At 38.8% G+C, this 22,809-nt stretch overlaps 1 protein-coding gene across 1 annotated transcript in view; it reads right to left on the bottom strand.

The window, feature by feature from the left end:
- Positions 1 to 14,329, bottom strand: part of FLT1 (fms related receptor tyrosine kinase 1) — a 93,815-nt gene extending 79,486 nt beyond the window's left edge. The window contains exon 1 of the mRNA XM_073613377.1: positions 13,940 to 14,329. Within this exon, the coding sequence (XP_073469478.1) occupies positions 13,940 to 14,000 (61 nt within the window). The 5' untranslated portion in view covers positions 14,001 to 14,329. The remainder of the gene's footprint in view (positions 1 to 13,939) is intronic.
- Positions 14,330 to 22,809: the final 8,480 nt, after the last annotated feature.

The following is a 22,809-nucleotide window of genomic DNA, read 5'->3' as shown; positions in this document are numbered from 1 at the left end:
AACTAAAGGTAGCAAGTAATTAGAACACTCAGGGTCAGATCCTGTGTCCATCTAAAGAGGATACAAAGGGCAATAAGGAAGATCACGTCTTTAGGCACGTCTCTCCATCATGGTTTGATGTTTTTCTCTAGTCTTATAAGCAGAAACCCCTCAGAGAGGTACAGACTTCCTCAGCTGCTGGGCGATGCACAGGAAGCCACTGCCTCCTCCTGGCTATCAATAAAACCATATCAGATAACAGGGATTACTGGTTTAAACCAGAAATGTAAGGGTTAATCCCCCAAAAATAGCAAGGGAAGACTAAGCAAGTTGTTGACCTTGAGCTTGTTTAGGAATCAGGACAAATCCTGATCATGATTCCATAGGTAATACTGCCCAAAAACTATGCTGGAGTTTTACATGAAATATATTGAAATTAGAACATAAATTCTCCAGCTCTCTCTGCAAATTAAATGAAACAAATATAAATATACTGTGTGATCGCGAGAAATTGTTAACATAACTGAAGAACATACATAGACTAAAACTAGAATTTCATCAATGCAGATAAGAGAAAGTCTGCATAAGGCCCACCACACATTACAAGGGACTGCCTGATTTAGTACAAATTGATTGGCTAGCTTATGTAGATCCTTATGTAGGTTATGTAGGTTCTCATTTTACATAGTTTTGGTAAATCTAATGTTGATTGTTCAAAGATTGTACAGTCAAATAGTAACATTTAGGCCTCAAGGGCCTGTGTTGAAAGGCTTTTGATTGCATCAGAACTGCTTCTCTGCCCATATAAATCATTGATTATAAAAAGTAGATTAAAGTAGCTTAATTCAGCTTACAAGGAGGTTAAGGCGGAACTAAACTCTGGAAAATACTCACTTCCACCCTCTAACAAGTCGGCTGATACTGGCCTCTGTCATTGTCCTCATTGGCCTCTGTCATTGTCTCTCCTGACTCCTAAGTGCTGGGTTTTCAGCCTTTTGATTGGCCAGTGGGGGATGAAGTTGTGTGTTAAATAAACCTATCCATGTACTCTGAATGATCTCAAAAGCATCTCAAACTGATGTCAAATGCCAGAATGCACCTGAAAAAAAAAAACACTGAATTTGCCCATCAACACAAGCCCTTAATTGGTTGACAAGCTCCAGTTCACCATGTAGCCAATTCCAGCCATGTATTTTATCCAAACCATCAAACACAGAGTTTGTCTGAGAGTTGTCTGAGATAATAGAACTTTTTAAAAAAGATTTAACAAAGTTCATTGACATTGGACATTACTAGAGGGTAAAAGGGGTGGATGGAAGAAAGCATTCAAGCTCTGCCTCGTGTCTGGTTGTTCTGTAACCACAAGTACTTTTAGGTGTCATATAGGTTACAGCAGAGCTGAATCGTCAACAAAGCAAACTAAGGCAGGAGCCTAGTATCCAGCGGATGCTACATCTTTTATGTTCCTGCATTAAACCAAGGGATCAACACAACCGATCAAAGCTGTACACCTGCCTGTCATTGGAGAATGTACTTGCAGGCAGTAGGTGTCTAATGGGGCCATACCAGTACAGACAATGGAAACAATATGGCTTCCCTGTGCTCATCATTGTCAATAGAAGGGACTGAGGGGCCAAAGCTGCCATCTTGCCTATGGCCCCATTCTGCCCTAACGTGTCTCTGGGTCCTTTTCAAAAATGTTACTGCTTCTTTTCACACTACAGGTTTGTTGATTCATTGAAAACAATGCAATATGGCTGATATTTTAACAGGTATTAGGTCAATTTAATATAAATCCCAATCCTTTTTTCCTTAGGGAAGGATAGTACACATCAGGTTTTTGCTTTGGAATTCACCCTTGCTATTTTTCCTGGTGCTCTATGAGACACTATGGTGAGTCATTGAGATGGAGAGTGACAAATAGTGGCAATTGAATAGAAATGCTCCAATGAGGACAACCATTCCCTTGACAACTGTCTATGGTGGTAGTTTTCCCCACTTTGAGATTTCATGTTGCATCTCTAGGACAGGAGGTGTGAGGTAATCTTCTCAACAGGACAGAGACAACAAAAAAATAAATTGATTATGGTTTTAACCCTTCCCTAATATACGCAAAAATACATGAGTCCAATACAGAGCTCCCCCTAGGGGAAGTGCATCAAATGAGTTGTAAAATCTTTACATTTGCTACAACAACATAAATAAGAACAATTGTGTACAAAACTAAAAACTATATAAAAATTTACTTCATACAGATATACACTATACTTTTCCTTTAATGGCAGCTGGCATAGTCCTGTTTCATTACGTAAATAAATTCCACTCCTGTGTACATAAGCATGCAACCAAATAAAGGTTTCCATTTAGTTACATGCAGGGCTTCTATTAGAAATCACAGAGCCAAGTAGAGCCTACCTGGCCGGGCCCCCTTAAATATATCAAAACAACATTTTCACAAAAAATATACTAAAATCATTCTTAGCAGACACAAAGATAACAGAAAAGCTGTGTGAAATAGCCCTTTTTTAAATTTTTGAACAAAAACATTTTATAATTTTAAAAAAAATGTTTAAATGTTTTAAAATTATTTTATTTTACAATTTTTTACAAATTATTTTTTTTTACAATTTTTTTTTTCCCCAAGAATTTTATTGAGTTTTACAAGGGATTAAAACCATACAGTGTTACAATTTGTCATTTTTTTCACGGGACAGGGAAGCCGGTAGCTGTGTCTCTCCCTGCAGCAGCTGAAAGTCGGCGGGAGCGAGAGAAACCAGTTTTCAGCTGCTGCAGAAAGGCGCACAGGGCATCCTGTAATTGCCCCTCTGTCTGACCGCACTGATTCCCTCTGCTGTTTGGGCCCCCCTGTGTGCCCGAGCCCCCTTCAGGAGAACTGGTGGCCCCCTGATATCAGCGGCCCTGGTTACATGCAACATACATAGTAAGATAAGACCCCATAAAGAAGATAGCTATACTAGTATCAGTATAGAATACAACGTAGAAGACAGTGTAAGCAACCACAAAATAGTCTTGCATTATTACTGTATTCATAAAATGATAACACATCTGTAACCGGCTATAAGACTCACACTCTCCCAGACCCTAAAGGAAGTTGTATATGATAAATCACATAAGGTGGAGACTGCATGCCTTGTTTTTCTTACACTTGTAATGTCAAAGGTCTGTTGCTTCATGCAGATTGATTTTGAATATGAGCCATTTGGTAATATAGAAATAAAAAACTGGGGGAGGGGGGCAGGAATGGCTGTCAAAGTGTCATAGGAGTTGCATTGTAAAATTATTATTATTTTCGGTGCACCAAGCAACAGGAGTATGCCCCTGTGGCCTATACATCCAATCAGATGACAGCTTTCATAGATTTTCACATTTTTTTCTAGATTATACTGATTATTGTAACCTAATTTTTGGTTTCTCTGATCAGATACAACATGCTGTTGTTAATAAATCTTAAAGTACTGCATGACCTTCTCACTGCTTTTAAACTAATATTTGCATCTTTCATTAGACTAAACAAATCTTTTTTTCTCAAAAAAAAAAATAACATTGCATGTGCTGCAATTTATTTATCTAGATTAAAATACATTCAGATTGATCATCTCATCTGTTCTAAGTGTGTGCAGTTTTGTGCTAACTAAAAAATGACATAGTTGATTCCAACAGCGCACAAGAACAAGCAATTACAATATGACTATTGTAGCATAGTGTAAAGGTGTTAGATCCTCACTGTACTTTTTAAAAACACGGTCATGCAATGATATCAGCTGAGTTGTTACAGTGGAAGCCCATGAAAGAAGTAAGGCAAGGGCTGTCATGTAATTCTTATCCATTTAAAGGGAACCCGTCACCATAAAACAGTGCTTGACATGCACTTGTTCAAACACTGATTAGATGAGGAAAATGTTTTCTCCAAGACAAAGTTGTTAAATAAAAGGTATTAAAAAAAATCTCTACTGCTGGATAATATGCAATTGCATCCTGAACAGTAAAATAAAAAGTACATTTTGAAGTGCCTCAGTTGGCTCTCCAACACTGTGGCCTTGCACAGAACAAGTTGCCACACACATGGGAATCTTCAGGCAATTTCTGCTACTTTTGCTCATCAAAAATAACAAAAAATTGTGAAAGGATCCAAATTGTTAGTGATAGGTTGCCTTGATCATTTGTTGTTTTTGGGATTAAGGGCCAGTTCACACCACATGCAGTCCAGTGTGTTTTTTTTCTGCATCAAAAACGTACGAATAGTAGGTTATATGGTTTTCAATGGCATAGTTCACACCAGTGCAGTCAGTTCCAGTGCGTTCCAGTTCCAGAAAAAAAAGTAGAACATGCTGCATTTTTTATGCACTGAACTCTATTAGACGGTGGTAAAATGCATCAAAAACGCACTGGAACACACATAAATGCACCAAAAATGCATTGGAACACATATGTCCTTATTTTTAAGCGAAAAAAAAGAGGGGGGGGGAAATGCACTGTAACGCATCTAAAACTCACTGGAACGCACGGAAAACGCGTCAAAAAGACGCATACAGAAAAGCAAACAGAACGCATCCAGACTGCGTTTCTATGCTGTGAACTGGCCCTGAAAGTTGGTTGAAAGTGGTAAAAAGTGCCTTGTGTGTGTGTGGTCAATATAATTCTATATAAAGCAAAAAACTTCAGACACATCTCTAAAAAGGATTTTCAACATTTAATAAACATTATTGTAGTCTAAATTATGCTGCAATATTTTATTTTTTTTCCATCATTAAAAACAGAATGACACAAAGCATTGTTTGTTATGAAGCATACCTATTTTGTAGTAATCACTGGAACACTTCAGTGTTTCTAATCCAAAAAGCAAAAAATTTAGCCACAAGCATTTGGATTTCAACAGGGATAGCTTTAGCCAAGAATTCAAGTCCTATGTTCAGTCATCCTAGGTCCTGAATCATGTAACTAATTGCTTAAAGAAATGAACAGAAACAGAAGACTGGTATCCCGTGTTGTTGATAGCACCTGATCAGGTCATTGCTCTAACATGCATTCACTTTGGATAGCCAACGAAAACAGCAGCAATATTCCAGATGGAAAACATTTTAGATAAGCCTTAAAATCATAGAAGTTCACACAAGGGACTTCTATACTTCAACATTCTTCCGTGAAAAAAGGTTATTCAGAAGCTCATCCAGCCCAAAACAGGGTTTAACGCTTAGGAAGGAACACTTTTCCTAATATTACCTATAAGGCCGGTGTGTTGTTATAAGAAAAAAAAAAGGAGAAACATAGTACACTCCTTTATCTGGTTACCTAAGACCAGTGGCATCACAAAGTAGATTGTCCAGTTAGACTATTTTTTGTAATCTTCTATTCCACTATACAAATCTTCCGTGGCAACAGATCACCACTCACAAGCCTCATCAATAGCTCTGATTCCTTGCTATCAAGTGAAAATGCCAGATCTAAGCTCATCCAAGCTCACCACAGTAAAGTCGACAAAATGAAAGACACTGAATAATCCAGTGCTCAGTAAAACATAAAACATTCTTCTGAATACATGAACAACGAAGCCCCACCTGGAACCTCTGTCTATGATTAAGCCCATCTTTGGGTTAAATGTTTAATTGAGGGAGATCACAGGATGGGCTTCCTTTTTAATGTCTCTGGAATAATAACGTTTTCTTGATTACTTGAATATTTAGTAGGGTAGAATACAGCTGTAATGACATTTAATGCCAAGTGAGAAATTATTTTCCACCTCATGCATATGACCATAAGTACGAAGGTTCACCATGTAGCATCGTAGCATAATATGGGTTTCACATTGGAGCCCAATCTCCATCATTGTTTTGTTAGGAAAATTTAAAATGTAATACAATCTGTGCGACACCAGTCTGGATTTGGGGATTTCATGCCAATTTACAGTGGAACAAATCTAGCACTTATAGTATAATAAATAAACTCTATACGTGTATCAACATGTAATGACTCTATAGTGATGTGGTTTTACCATTAATGTTTTGTTCTGCTTTTGTTTTCCTTTTTTATACCACATTTCTTGGTATTGTGGTGTCATAAGCTGTAATCACTCCTACACTTTATGAGAAATGTATAGCAACGTGCTGAACGTGCTGAATTCATCTTCAGCCTTTTCCAGTATTCCAAGAAACTGAAATTGTCAATGCTGCCCACGTTAAGACATCTGCTGCTCATATCCCCTATAGAATTCATAACCTGTCAATATATCTATGTTCGGTAGAGTAAAAAATGTTTGGAAAAAGTGCCCTTATTAGGCATAGGCCAGAAGGTCTCAATCATTTAATTTGGAACTCCAGTTATTGGTGTTCCATTGATTTGTACTTCCAGGCATAACTGCCCAATGTGCAAAATATGTATTAATAATACTTGTGATGACTTAGCAATGATTGGGCTATGTATGGCTTGCACATAGGTTACTAATAATGCATTAGATCACCACACGTGTTTAATACTGCACAAAAAGACTTTTTATACAACACTAGTACTTGTGAACATTGTTATATATCCTCTAGAGACTAAAATGTGTTTGAGCACAAGCAAACATTTCACCACCTATTGTTCTCTGTAAGATATCTTTCAATAAATGGCCAGTCCTTTTGCTAAAAACAAAGGATTCTTAATAAGTAGTAAATATACAATTTTATGCAAATAGCAACTAGATGTGGTATTTTTTTAGGATTGCAGGAGAATAAGGAAACACTTAAACGAAATCCACAAAAATATGGGGGAACATACAAACGCTACACATGGAGAGCGTTTTTGTGGAAGACAGGATGCTGCCCACTCAGAACAATCAAGAAGACACAGAATGATACATATTAGGAAAGCATCAATTCACCAGCAAAAAGTAGAAAGTAGTCAATGGCGCACAAGACTATCTGCTCTTAGCTTCATGTCTGTATAGTAACTACAACTGCATTCAATGGTTCTGCTCCAGATGGTGCTACATTCTAAAAATAGTGAGATTCTTCAATTTTAAATATACATTATACTTTAGAAAGAGTCCTTGTTAGGATTGAATAAAGAACTTCAAAGCCCTGAGGTGATAGTGGTGACCCAGTGAGCCACAATGTTGCCAATTAACATGCCTGAAGTCCATAAACACTTTGTATAAAGTATAACTCCAAATTATGTTTAGATAACTAATTCAGAATATTCACCCAGAATGTAGTTACTGAACTTTAGTTTTTCCAGCAACAAGCAACTTTGCATTGAAATATGACCAAATCATTGTGGAATGCAATAAAATACAACTGATAATGAGGTTTGAGGGCACAATTTGGGCTTCAATAGTTAGGCTCCTTTGTACCATGAGCTTTGTAACAATTATCTAGCCCCACACATTTTATTGTGCACAACGATCAATGTTTTTTCTTTTCTTGAAACAACATAAGAAAAACAAAATTATATAAAATGTTTATACTGAACAAATAAGAGGTAAGTAGTTAGAAATCTTATAAAGTGAGCTAAGTTCTTTGTTCAAGCAGGCTTCTGGTGCTTTCAAGATTCTCAGTGGTAAAATACATAGACACCACCTTATGTGTAAAAAGTATTACTATTACTATTTCTTATAATGACTTCATAGAAAAACATATTTTTCACAAAATACTGCTTAAGTTTAAAAATGAAAAGTTTAACATTCATGTACATGAAGTAGAGTTCCCTTACACTAATGAAGTGTTGGCTTGATAAAGGCTTGGTTTGACTTCCTGGCTTACACTCCTAGGAAGGTGAGTCTTAGTCACCTAGATAAAAGAAGGCAAGGCTGGGTATCATGGAGTGTTACAGGAAATTAAAGTGGAAACAGAGAGGAAGCAAGGAGACATGCACTCAGGTAAAAGGAAGTCAATTGGTCTATTTATAGGTGATAGCTGGGAACTGGGAAGAACACAGCCTAGGATATGGGAAAGTCATTTCCTTTGATATCAGGAAAAAGTCTATTTAAGGTAATTAGGAAAAACAGGGATGTCCACTTGCGTAGTAGAGACAGGAACAGAGAAATAGCTGGGACAGACCGTGACACAAGAGGGTTATACAGACAGGAATCAGAGATGGAGATGTGGCACTTACAAGTTTACTGTGAGTCATTGATGAGATATGAGTGTAAAGATGGACCAGATAAAGTGTAAAATTTACTACATCTTACATGTCTATAGATGCAAATCTGGAGTCAGAGGAAAGCTAGAAGTCCTTATCTGCTTGTTCTGGGTCACAGATTTAGAAGTATTGAAGCTAAGGGGTCAGCATGATAGCCATGCAACAAATATTTTCATAAGGTGAGTTTTGCAAAGGTAGTCCCTGTGGTTGATTTACAAAATGCAAATAGACTATGCACTCTGCAAGTGCAGTTGCTCCAGAGCTTAGTAAATGAGCGGAAGCTCCATTATCCAATCATGTACGAGCAAAAATGCTGTTTTTTTGTGTTTTTTTTTTTTCATTTTCCTTGCATGTGATTGGGATTATTTACAAAGTGAAGCTTCACTTCATTTACTAAGCTGTGGAGCAACTACACTTGCAAAGTGCACAGTCTATTTTCCTTTAGTAAACAAACCCCAGTATGTCCTTCTTATAGCACTTTTTCTTAATAGTGGGCAATCTAATGCTTTGCAAATGGCAATGGTTTGTTACAATATGGTTCAGGTCAATCATGTGATCATTAATAGATTTCCCTATGCATTAGCACCCAAATAAGACAGGTTTATATCTGTCTTACACACAATATTTTTCTTACAATCAATACTTTGATATTCAGAAACTATTCCATTGGCAGATACAGATAATTACTGAATTAAACATTTCTCAAAATAATAAACTGAAGTTAAAGATTTCTTTGTTTTTTTTTTTTTTGTTTTTTTTTAAAAAAAACCTTGATATGGTAGTGATGTAGATTAAATAGCTATCAGGCTAAACTTGTTCAAGTTTCAACTGAAACAGTACCAGATAACAAAATAGGCACTCTCACATGCTTACTATGGACTTCTTGCACTGTAGGAAACAAACTACCAGCGTAGGATGATCTAATGGGCTAGACAAAAAGACATCTTACAGCTCATTGAACTGTATGAACTAATGCAATGGAATGAGCCACAATGTTCCCTCTGACTGAGCAGACTAACACATCTATGGCTGTGGGGCTGCCTCTAGCATCTCCTACAAAACAACACCAGCCGGGAGCTTTGGGCAGTCTGTGTACCCAGAGAGGTCAATTTCTCCAGGTTTCTGTACAAACACATGGATATCACAGCATGCCAGAAACACTAATTAGATTCTATTCGGAAGATTGCCCCGCAACAGAGTTATGACTAGAAACATACACCTTATTAGAGCTCTATAGGTTGGGATGCTTGAGGTGGACACCATTGAGATAAGAACATGCAACTGTGCAGCCATTTCTAAATCCAACGTTTTCCTAAAATCTGTACAGCTGTCCACCTAGCAAAGTTGAAGTAAAGTGACACATATTGCTGATCGGAATGAGATTAGGATTCATATAGCTAATGAAGTTAAGCACCTGAGATCCTCCCATGTAAAATATCATTCACTCAGATACTTTTTTCTATTTTGAGTGGGTGGCTTCTCGGTGCCATTTTACCATGACACAGTAATATCCACATTGGTGCTGTTACATTAGAAAGAACTTCACCATAATGGGTTTAATATTGGGGCTTCCCAGCAATGAAGATTCATTTTCCAACAATTCAACACACAAAAATGACCACTGTATACTCAACATACACATACTTCTCAGAGGATGCTTAAAAAGTATTGCGTAGGCTATAAAGTGCAAAGGCAGATGATACCACAACACTCCCAATACAGAACAATAAGAGAGTGGTAGAATATTCATAAATTAATTATCCAAAATTTGTCAGTTTAAATTTTGTAGACTGCCAGTGTGCCAAAGCGCTCATGCCACATAGTTACCCTCAGTGTAGGTTGTATTTCCACTACCTGACTAGGTTTATAGAAATGAAAAGACAAGATCATTTTTACTAACACAGTATTTTGAGTCACACACACAGGTCCTCTGAGCTGGCGTAAAAGATAGAATTCTAGTAATAATCTCTCTCTAAATAATGGCTCCAAACTGAGAATCAGCCACCTGTTAACAAAGCAAATGCCATGACCTTCATTTAAAAAAGTTCTTTACACATGCTTATTACATTAAATACAAACCTGCAGGGAATGCTATGCCATACATTCACATACATTCCCCAAAATTTACAGATTATACTACTATAAGTAAAGTCACATTTTTCATGCAGTAATGGTACCTTGGCGAGTATCTGAATGTGATTTGATATAGAAAAAAATGATAGCATGTAAAAAGCACTCATTGCTTATAGACACTGCATTGGTAGTAATATATGAATATTAAGTTATTGATGATTATGGTGATGTATATTACAACACATCTTTTCAGTATTAGTTAACTGCTGATATACATTGTAATACTCAGCAAAATAATAATTACTAACTGTAGCATAAACTATTTATGCCTAAACCTGTGATGGTTTGAACTGAATTAGAATGTGGAGCTTTCCAGTCGCCAAAAGATGCAAGGGGTCAATGATCAAAGAGTCTCCTGCATGTTTTCATATCATTCTAGAAAAGGTGTGGGCTAACAAAATCAAAAGTAATAAGCTTGAATGAACTGACTGAAGTTTTCTGCAACATTTTTGGAAGCATCTGCTGTAGGACATCAACATTTCAAACTCAGTTGTGTAAAATCTAGTATTGCACTTTGCTATGAATAGTGTCAGTGTTAACAATGTCTCATATATCTTTTCCATGATGACCAGCAAATAATGCCCAGGGATCTCTTTGCCAGTTCATCCATTGGCAGGTAGTTACAGTAGAAGTTACTTTCAGATGCACAGTAAACTCTATCTTCCAACCACTTAAAGTCATTGCAGACTATAACGTTAAGGCTCGGTTCACATATATGCGATTTGGATGTGTTTTTAATTCGCATAACGTGTGAATCAAACAGCCTTCAATGGATCCAGCTCACACATGCCTGGCCGGCCGCAGTCCATTTATGAAATGGGTCCTGTGCGATTTTGAGTCAGGTTGAGGTGCAAATTCAACTAAAAATTCGCACCTGAATTGCACCTCAACTGGTGAACAAAACCACACCAGACTCTGGACTGCAAACTGCAGCTGGACATGTGTGAACCCAGCCTTAATTGGCAAAACAACACTTACATAACTGCTCCCAATCATATACCATTGCTTGGCCATAGAAATAATGTCTTGATGCATGCAATACAATTGCTTTAGATTTATATAAGCCCTATTTATACCTCCAATTACGATATTTCCTGCTACACAACCACAAATGCCACTTTTAATACACATGCTGGTATGTGTCTGATAAAAATAAAATATGCAATTCTATAATGAAAAAAAAATATTCCCTCAATCTCAGAGATTTTTGGCATCCTGTGAATATATTTATTTGAGTAGTTTTGTGGCCAGCCAAACATATACTGGCTCTTCTACACACTTTAACTGAATGTGTGGTATATGCACTTCTGTTGTTCAGGGCTGTTGGAAACCTCTACCATCTTCACTATCTATCATCCCCTGTCTCTTGGCCTCTTCTATGCTACCCCTAATCTTGTAATCTTGCCTTGCTTATAAAGGACCAGCCCATCCAAACCAGATATTATAGGTTTCTGCACATTTTTTGTGGTCCTATATCATTTTATACCTCTTGGGGACTCCAGAGCTGGGAATCCCCTGCTGTTGGCTCAACACCCTCTCCCTCATCCTATTGCCGCAAGGTGAGTCTCCCATTGTCTGCCACTGTCTCTATACCATAAAATTAATGAAACTTCCAGAGGGACACCTATAATAAGCTTTGGAGAGTGGACTGCCTTGGGAACGTCAAACTTTTCACCAATGGAATACCTAAGAGATACAATAAACTGGAAAAACCCTTTATTTGAAATAACATGATTAACTCAGGCTTTCTCTGACCAAACATTCACATGATGTCACAGTAACAAAATCAAACTATATCGCACACCAGTAACCAGTCAGAGAATGCCACAGTGGTGATGAAACTCGTCTCCAGCTTCCAGGTGCCAGCTGCCTTACTAAAGGAATTTACTTCTTTCCAGCCTATGTTCACAAAGGCATATTTAGGGGAATTTACCAAATAACAATATCCTTTGCATCTAAGTAAGGAATTTGAAGTGAACAATGGTAAGGAGTGAAAGTACTCCTTTAATAAATCAGCTTCATAAAGGTTGAATGTTGATAATACTGAAGAGCCATTTGTTAGAGTGCAATACACTTGCCCAATCATGACATGCTATGACAATCAATATTAACAAAACATAATATCCCATTCAGATTCTTTTACACCCAAATAATAATTGATCTAAACTCCAATTTCAACTATTCTTCCAACTGGTAACAGGAGCATCCATAAAGCACCAACATACCTCCAGAAAAGTCATCATTATAACAAAATAAAAAAAAAAAATTCACCAGCCACATGGAGCTAGTACATACTATAAAGACATAAAGTAACTCTGATTTTGACACTTTTAAGCCACTCCTAGACTCCTATTCAGACCTTGATCACAAATTAATCCCTGATGGTTGCCAGGATTTTTCAAAATTGCACAACTATGTAGAAAATATTACATGCAAATGCTAATTTATACTCCACATTTGTGACTCTAATCAAGTAGAATCTTATGATAACAATGATATGATAAGCTCAGATGGAATTATATGGAAACATCACATGATGCTTTATCACTTCTAATCTAAGAATACTATACATTTTAAAGTAGACATAGGGGTTGATTTACTAAAGGCAAATGGTTGTGCACTTTGCAAGTCTACAATCCATTTGTCTTTTGTAAATGGATTGTGCACTTTGTACGTGCAATTGCACTCTTCAAAGTGCAGTTGCTCCAGAGCTTAGTAAATGAAGTGAAGCGTCACTTTGCAAAACATATTTAATCACATGCAAGAAAAATAAAACAGCATTATTGCTTGCACATGATTGGTGATGGGAGTTGGAAGAGCTTCCCCTCATTTACTAATGTCTGGAGCATCTGCGCTTTGTAGAGTGCAACTGCACTTGCAAAGTGCACAGTCTACTTGCCTTTAGTAAATCAACCCCATAGTCAGCCTGTAAGTTCCTAAACGTTACAGAACTGCTAGCTTCTGGACCGCCTAAAAGCCAGAGTAAAATTATCTTGAAACCTGGATATAGGTAGTTCTTCAAGGATTAGCAAGCTTTTTAAACAAAGAAAGCTTACTTATTCATAGTCATTGTTTGATGTTGATGGTAAGCTGGGATTGGTAGGCTTGCAGTGGCTTACACAACCATACACAAAATACACCTACTATCTCAAACCTTTTTCTTCTACATCACCCAGTTTTAAGGGTTTTAGAACAAAAATATGCCTATTTGGCAATTGCTTTCAATTTGAAATGTATAAATGTCCCCATTTTCAATACATATGGTAATAACAGAAAGCAATCTGGCGGATCTGTGCATCACTTGTGATGATTGGGCCATGTAGGCATTGTGAGTCTCCTATTGTGACCTCCAGATCGCTTGCTAAGCTGGATGGTAGCGGGTCCTTGGTAGGTCCTTTTGGTTTGAAAATTCAAGTGAGTGCTGTCAGATCTTTCCCATCGTTCTTGGTGGTGCATTTACACCCTCCTCAGCCAACTTTAGCCAACAAAGAAAGGCAAGTTATGATGGATTAGATTCTGTTTCAGGTCACCCCAATTTATATACCGGTTCCACTGTTGAAGTGGAATTCTGAAAGTTCAGTTGTGCCTATTTGTTTCATATCATTGTTTAACAGCCATTCACCAAGAAGAAGCAATGGAGTTAAAATCTAGAAAAAGGTGACAGGTGAGATGGAGAGAACATTGCACCTACCTGTTAGCATCAGGCATCCAAGCAGCAGACACAGCATGGCCACCGTGACACAGCTTAACATGTCTGAGCAATCCTAGTTCTGTCCCAAATCCCACAACTGTCAGGTAAGTAGCTGCTAACACACCAGCAACAATAAATTAAGTGTTGTGAGTTTCCAGTAGTTAATGCAGCACCTCCTCTGTGGTCCTCAGACTGATGTAAGCGTATCCTGTACTAGAGCAACCTTCCAGCAGCAGCACTATGTACGGTCCTGTCTCTTCACCAGATTCCTGCTGAATGCCCTACAACACAGCAGTGTGTCCTTAGCTGCAGAGTGGGACGGAATATCCTGAAGGATAGGGACACAGTGCTGAAACCCCTGGGACATATCCATTCATTGTGCAAAGGCAAATTCTCACACCCCTGATATAACCACATGTAACTGATGGCATGTGTGGCCACCTCCCTGGCTGTGACATCACCAGTATAAAAGGATAGTTCGCCCCCTGTGTCACCCAGCACATACTGACCAAACTGGTCACAGCTGCTAATCTAGCATCAGTCATCCCTGCAGATGTGGTTTAGCTAGAACGGTCCTGTGTAGCCCCATACTGAACAGAACTTTCCTGATTTCATCTATCTGAAGGCACACATTTCTCAGTGTTTATATACAACTGCACTGTACCTATACATTATAGTCCTACTAATATAATTGCTTGTGATGGGCAATATAACACAGATGTTGGTTTTGGCAGTAACAATGTAAACCATACTGTATAAAGAAAAGATGGCTAATCTTTTCAACAAATTAAAATGTTTAGAAGCTGTATGCATAACGTACAAAAATAACATATAGGGCTCATTCACATGAGCATATGCATATTTTCTGCATGGAGCACAGGTCCTTGCTTGCATGGCTAGCAGAAGATCCTGCATACAAAATACGCAACCAATGTCCTTACATTTAGATGTGTACAGAATTTAGATGAGTCACTCTTCTAGTGACTTTACGCTTATATATGATTACATGTGTTTAAAAGTTCTACAAATCTGAAGTTATGTACTGCCCCGGATACAGCTGCATCTTACTTTTTTTTACTGCTAAAAGGAAATCTTCATTTGTAGATTTGGTCTCATTGATTCATATAGTGCTGCATTTAGATACGAAAAAAACTATAAGCTGTACACAAATAAACAGCATTTTAGATGCATGTGTGAATGAGCCCATAAAAGTTTGTACAGGGCAATGTGTTAATAACTTCAGCAATAAAATATAAAAACTGCAGTTTGTTTACTATTAGGATTTAAATAAATTTATAGTAAAATATTGCATGTTTTCACCTACTATAAAATAATTGTACTATAGTTTTTGGTTTAGGCAACATTTTATAAAACAAGAATTGTGTGTTACTTAAAGCTGAACTCTGTGGAAAGTAAAAATCCTCCTGCCTGAGCACTGCAATGGTTAAATGATCAATTATATCTAGGGGACTGAGAAAAGCAGTTTTACTTACCTGATCTCCCATAGGCTCCTCCACACTGCAAGACCAGTCACACAGCTTCTTCTTCCCTATGCTCCAGCAGTTAGATGCCCTCTGACATCATCAAGGTCAATGCAGGGCCCAAAGCCCTTCATTGGGCATGAGGATGCCGGGTAACAGTTCACTGCTGGAGCATAGGGGAACATTGTCTGCCCAGGGAGTGGTAGGTCAGATAAGTAAAACTGCTTACCTGGTCCCCTAGTCCAGGAGTCCTAAATTAAGGTCTGGTCAGCAAAATTTCATCATCTTCAGTGCACCTTTCACATCGTAGCCCCCATCACAGTTTCCTTTTTAAAGCAGTCTCACAGTGTCCTTAGTTCCCCTTCACATTACTGCCCCCCTTTACATACAGTGTCCCTTAGCACAACACAAAGACCCTTTAACGCAAGCCTCCCCTGCACATTCCTATGATGATTCCTATCACTAATCATCCTGGGGTGTCCCGGGTGGCCACCAATGTCATCCTCAAAGTGGGGGGGGAGGGCTGCAGATCTGGACTGAGGGATGGGAGCTGCCCAAGTTATTACGTTAACAAGCAGGTGATTACCCAGCTTGTTAATATGAAAAGTCTCCTGCTCTCTGTCCTGATCTGCAGCACCAGTGAGTTCGGTGGCTGGGCGGAAGGCCCGGGGGAGAAGACCCAGCTGTGGCAGTGGCACAGCCGCGATTCGGACAGGACTGTCACTCTGTCTGGTTCTGGACCGCAGTCTGCCATTTAGTGACCACTGCCCTAGTCCTAAGCAAGCATTTAACCCTTGCAGTGCACACAAGGAACAGTTTTTACTTTTCCAGGAGTTGGGCTTTAAACTCACAGATTGATGTAATACTGCATTGTGGTGAGATCTGCTGGTATTACGTATCAATTATTCTGATCCTAATATAACAATAAAAACAGATCAATTTATGCATGTGTGTGTAGAAAAGTTCCACACCTCAGTGATAGAGCACAAATTACAAAAATGTTCTGAAAACATTGTAATTATACATCATAATTTAGCATTTTGTGTTTGTCTGTTTGAGCAAAGGGGAACTCCATCCACAACATGCTTTATTTCACATGTTAAGGAGGAACTGAACACTGGAAGTTGTGCCCAAAAAAAGGCAGGCAGAGGGTAAAGGACTAGTCACCGGTATTGCCTGTTGTCTCCCTGTAGCTGATCTTTCCGCATTACTGACTTATTATGCTCTGTTCTGCTCTGTGTGGAGGCGGCCATCTTTTTAGGGGGCTTTGATTCCTCATGTCAGGACCTCCAGCAAGAAGAACAGTATTGCCGCTTACACACGGCTGGAATTTCTGACAACAAATGTTTGATGGGAGCTTGTTGTCGGAAATTCCGACTGTGTGTAGGCTCCATCGGACATTTTCTGTTGGAATTTCCGACAATAAAAATTTGAGAGCAGGATCTCAAATTTTCGGACAACAAAATCCGTTGTCGTAAATTCCGAGCGTGTGTAGACAATTCCGACGCACAAAATTCCACGCATGCTCGGAATCAAGCAGAAGAGCCACACTGGCTATTGAACTTCATTTTTCTCGGCTCGTCGTATGTGTTGTACGTCACCGCGTTCTTGGCGATCGGAATTTCCGACAATATTTGTGTGACCGTGTGTATGCAAGACAAGTTTGAGCCAACATCCGTCGGAAAAAAATCCAGGATTTTGTTGTCGGAATGTGCGATTGTGTGTACGTGGCATAAGGAGAAAAAATATCACCACCAAATCTTACTTGAAGTCTCCAAAAACTACTAGTCACAGTCCACAGTGCCTTAGATCAAAAACGATCGCAAAGATATCCATCTGAGGCTGTAGGCATAGGAGTGCCTAGGCATACTTACATGGAGCGAACTGCTAAAATTTAGAAGGACTTGCAGAGGGAAGGTGGGCTTTTCTGATTAAATGTCCACTTTGTTGTAAAATTGGCTGCCAGCACAACACAAGGTGGACCTTTAACATTTTGCTTTTTATTTAACCGATTGCTGACCCGCCGCACTACATATACTGCAGCAGGGCGGCTTATACAGCCTGTACGTCGTGGCTCACTTCTAATTGAACACAGCGGGACTTAGGCTGACCATACATGTTCAATTCTCTAGCACAATTTTCCTTTAGATTTACTCTAAACTATGTAGTGCAAGGGCCTGTCTAATTGAATACAGTTAAAAATTGTTTCGTTTTGACCTTGTACAAGAAAATTGAACCTGTATGGCCAGCCTTAGTCAGAACGTTCCAGCCAATGTTTCATGGCCAGGACCTGCTGACCAGCTTTGTCCAATCACAGACCAGAGACCTGTGTTGACAATCAACACTGGGCTCTGTACAGAGGAAACAATCTCTCTTTTTCTCATCCCTGCAAAATAGGGATAAGAAACAAAGAGAAGAGATATTTAGTAAAAAGCAGCACACATTGCACACATTACACCCCTTGATCACCCAAAATGTTAACCCCTTCCCAGCCAGTGTCATTAGTAGAGTGACAGTGTATATTATTAGCACTGATCACTGTATTAGTGTCACTGGTGTAGTCAGTGGCAGTTAGTCAGTTCCCACACAGTGTCAGTTAGTGTCAGATAGCCCATTGTACTATTGCAGTCCCATTAAAAGTCGTTGATCAGCGCCATTTAAAAAAAATAATGATACAAAATTCCAGTATATATACCAGCGTTTGTAGACGCTATAACTTTTGCACAAACCAAATAATATACACTTATTGTTTGTTTTTGTTTTTTTACCAAAGACAAGTATCAGAATACATTTTGGCCTGAATTTATGAGGAAATTTGATTTTTTTTTTAATCTGATATGTTTTAATATATGTTTATATATATAAAAAAAAATAAAACAGTGGTGATCAAATACCACCAAAAGAAAGCTCAATTTATGTGAATTTCATGGTGGTACAGTGTTGCATGACTATGCACTTGCCTGGTAAATTAGTGCAGTGCTAAATAGAGAAAAATGCCCTGGTCATGAAGGGGGTAAAATCTTCCAGCGCTCAAGTGATTAACACAGGCAACTGACATCTCCCTGTTGCTCCTTGGTAGCATTTAAAATGTATGTATAGCCCAAATGTTTTGTTTGCTAGTTTTGGATAGAATAGCGAAGGGTTTAAATCCCTGTCATTATATTTTTGCTGTCTGTTTCCAGTTCAGGAGATTTCCCTTCACTTCCTATCCTGAAGACACAAAGTGAGAGATTGCCTTCTTAGACAGTTTTCACCAGAACAAGTGTCCTAACTGGACACCTCACCTTTGGTGACAACTGTAAAAATCTGGATTTCCCATCAATTTCAGTCTCAATAACAATGGTCATCACCAAGACAGAGTGGCTGAATCTCCCTAATTATAGACATAAACTTTCAACAAAGGTTTGGTTTAAAGAATCACCTTTTCATGTAATTTAATCTGAATGTGAAGCTTATGTTTTTTAAAAACAGATAGTTTTCCAAATTACAGTTTGCCATCAGGATCAAGTAAAAAAAAGACTTCTCTTGTCAACATATCATGGACATAGGAGATTCATCCAAGATAGGACCCCGTCAAGTCAAGTTCCTCCACCCCAAACTCACTCAACCATGTCTTCATGGACGTTGCTTTGTGCACTGGTGCTCAGTCATGTTGAAACAGGAAGGGGCCATCCCCAAACTGTTCCCACAAAGTTGGGAGCATGAAATTGTCCAAAATGTCTTGATATGCTGACGCCTTAAGAGTTCCCTTCATTGGAACTAAGGGGCCAAGCCCAACCCCTGAAAAACAACCCCACACCATAATCCCCCCTCCACCAAATGATTTGGACCAGTGCACAAAGCAAAGTCTCTAAAGACATGGATGAGCAAGTTTAGGATGGGGGAACTTGACTAGCCTGCACAGAGTCCTGACCTCAACCCGACGGAACACCTTTGGGATGAATTACAGCCAGGCCTTCTTGTCCAACATCAGTGCCTGACCTCACAAATGAGCTTCTGGAAGAATGGTTAAACATTCCCATAGGCACACTCCTAAACCTTGTGAACAGTCCTCCCAGAAGAGTTGAAGCTGTTATAGATACAAAGCTACAAAGGGTGGGCCAACCTAAGATTGAACCCTACAGACTAATGCCCCGTACACACGGTCGGACTTTGTTCGGACATTCCGACAACAAAATCCCAGGATTTTTTCTGACGGATGTTGGCTCCAACTTGTCTTGCATACACACGGTCACACAAAGTTGTCGGAAAATCCGATTGTTCTAAACGCGGTGACGTAAAACACGTGCGTCGGGACTATAAACGGGGCAGTAGCCAATAGCTTTCATCTCTTTATTTATTCTGAGCATGCGTGGCACTTTGTCCGTCGGATTGTGTACACACGATCGGAATTTCCGGATTTTGTTGTCGGAAAATTTTATATCCTGCTCTCAAACTTTGTGTGTCGGAAAATCCGATGGAAAATGTGTGATGGAGCCTACACACGGTCGGAATTTCCGACAACAAGGTCCTATCACACTTTTTCCATCGGAAAATCCGACCGTGTGTATGGGGCATAAGACTGGCCATTAAAGTTCATGTGCATGTAAAGGCAGGCGCCCCAATACTTTTGACAATATAGTGTATATATATATATATATATATATATTATGCACTTATACATTTTATCTAGGAAAATTAGTAATCTCCACCATATATGTCTATATCACTTACAACCATTCATTTATTTTATTTCATTAATAATAATAGTATAAATAATTAAAAAAAAACCCAGCATGCACTGCCTCTTGCCTGAGGTTTAGACTATGTACGTCTGACTGTTACAATCAGGTTAGGGTAATTCCAGCATTGATTTTGTCTATAGACATAGGAGCTTGTTGCGTCCACAGATCACCCCATACTATAAGTAAAATTTCAATAACTGGGCAATGCCACATGAACAATAGTGGGAAGGGAGGTAAGAAAGGCTAAGTGCGATGGTGATACTGCAGAATACACAGCCATCTAATGTCTTCGGCTAGTGTTGGAATTAGGATGCACATTAGCACCTATTAGTCAGTAAGTATCATACAGAAGCAATGAGGCATGAATGACCTGGGTGACCTTGGCTTGCAGTGCCCCGCTCCTACTCATGTGCCTGCCAAGACACTTATCAGGAAAAGGGTTAATGACTTAGGAACTGAGAGTCAGCATCCAATTTCCATTCATTGCTTGGTCACTATAGGAGTAGGACAATAGCTAATAAATGTACATATATAGCCCAGAGCCCCACCAAACTCTCTGCAGCCATTTATTTTTAGAGCCTGCTGATGGCTTCTTTTACTACCCCACGGGGCCCTGGGCAATAGTCACTTCTGAAGGTCTTTAAGTCTCGGTTTCCCGGCGTGTATTAGTAATAAAACGGGAAGAGCACGATCCAAGTTAATTTCTAGCTCAGAAAGGAAACACTGTTTCCTGTATTGTACAAATCTGGTGCCAACAAGACCGACACAGAGCTCTATTGTCCTGCTAACAATTCCATGGTGGGGAGAGAGCCTTGAGAAAATCCACCTTCCTTCAGCTCAGGCTTTTGATGTCCAGATAGAAGGTGACACGTATGATACCTTCTGTGTGACACGAAATACTGCAGCACTATCAATAGGAGGAGGAGAGACCCCCAGGGCTCAGCTAAGTCTTATCGGCTTAACATATGAGACTATTCATACTCAATGCAGGGGGTAAGAGGATAACCCTTCCTGTGCCGAGTTGATTCATCTAAAATTCCACCCCTCTAGTTGTCTCTGGTTCATCTCCATTCAGGTCAGGTCTTTGACATGGAAGTCATGTGACTACCAACTTTTTGCAGCAAGCGCATAATTATGAAAATAACGCAATGAAAAGTGGAAGCACTGTCAATAGCAACCAATCAGATTCCAGCTGTGATTTGTCCTCTGCAGGGGATGTCCAGCCTTCACTAGTGAAAATTATGCAACAAAGGGCTTTAACCCAAACCTAATCACTTAAAGGGTAACTCCACTTTCGTGGGAAAAAAAATAGCAAATAAAAAAAAAATAATATAGCGTATACAATTGCGACACAAGTCATATTATAATTGAATGTTATTAAAAATTACCTAAAAGCATGGAAAGGTTCCCCACTGGGTTTTTTAGCAGCAAAATAAACAAAATATATAGTTGTAAAAGACTGATTTTATTTAATGAAAAAGGATTCAAATATACAAAGAGTTTAAAATATGAGTTTTGGCTGGTGACATAAAAACAGGGTAACCAAAATTGATGGTGACTTTATACATAATAGGAAAAATGTTTACACCATAGGATGCATAAGAATACCCCAATGCATTTCGAACCCTACATTCGTGGTCTTCTTCAGGGGGTTTTTAATGTTCTAGAAAATACATCAAAAAAGTTTTTTTACCATTTATAATTTACATTTGGTGATGTACAATAAAGATAGAATACTACTTCATATATACAATCATATATTAGCCATACATTGCTTCCTGTCTATGATGATATATTTACCCTTCAAACGATGGACCTCACGTAACCAGATATTTAAAAGCAGTTGCATTCAAATGTTCCCGGACTTCCGTGCGCCTCCTCAGTGTCCCCCCAGGTGAGCCCCAAATCCACAGGGCTTACAAGGGGCCACGCACTTAGACCCCAGAAAGGGAGGGAGTGGGGGAAGGGGCACCTGCAATTTGTAAGGGAGGTCAAAATAAGTAAACATTGTTATCGTACGAATGCTTCAAAAGCAGTATTTTTTGTTTGATATTTGGTTTGTGTGTACAGGGCATAAGGCTGTATTCACACATAGTGCCATGACAGGAAATTGGAGTGGGGGGGGGGGTGTAATTAGTGTCTCTCAACACAAAGTGTAAAATGAAAATACTAATAACTTTATTAGTACAATAAAAACTCAGAAATAGTTAAAACCAAATCCATATCCTGAATACACAATTCAAGTATTATGAGTACAGAGCTCTTTGGATCAACACGTTTCGCATAGATAAAATGCTTCATCAGGATCCATGTGCCCTTATTCCAGAAGGATATGGAAAATAAATACATGTTCTACAATGTAATAAAAACATACATTGGATGTTTTGGTTATATATAAACAGGTGTAGGAGTAGGAATCTGGCTATGCCCCATTATAGATGCTGTGCGACTATTCACAAATGTCTAAAGAGAAGGACTGAATGCTTATCAGTTGCAGAAATGCTGAAAACTTCCTGAAATTTTTTGGCTTTGCTGCATTGCCTTCTGTTTCATGTATCACCAACCTTAACCGACATATTGCCTGACCGACATGTTGCCAATGGTGCCCACTTTGGCCACATTACTGCATATCTTAGGTCATCTATGGCTGGTTTTAGAGCGGTGA

Source organism: Aquarana catesbeiana, linkage group LG02 (genome assembly GCF_042186555.1).
Source record: "Aquarana catesbeiana isolate 2022-GZ linkage group LG02, ASM4218655v1, whole genome shotgun sequence".
Classification (NCBI taxonomy): domain Eukaryota; kingdom Metazoa; phylum Chordata; class Amphibia; order Anura; family Ranidae; genus Aquarana; species Aquarana catesbeiana.
The sequence above is the reverse complement of the archived record's forward strand: the minus strand, read 5'-3'. Positions and strand labels throughout refer to the sequence as shown.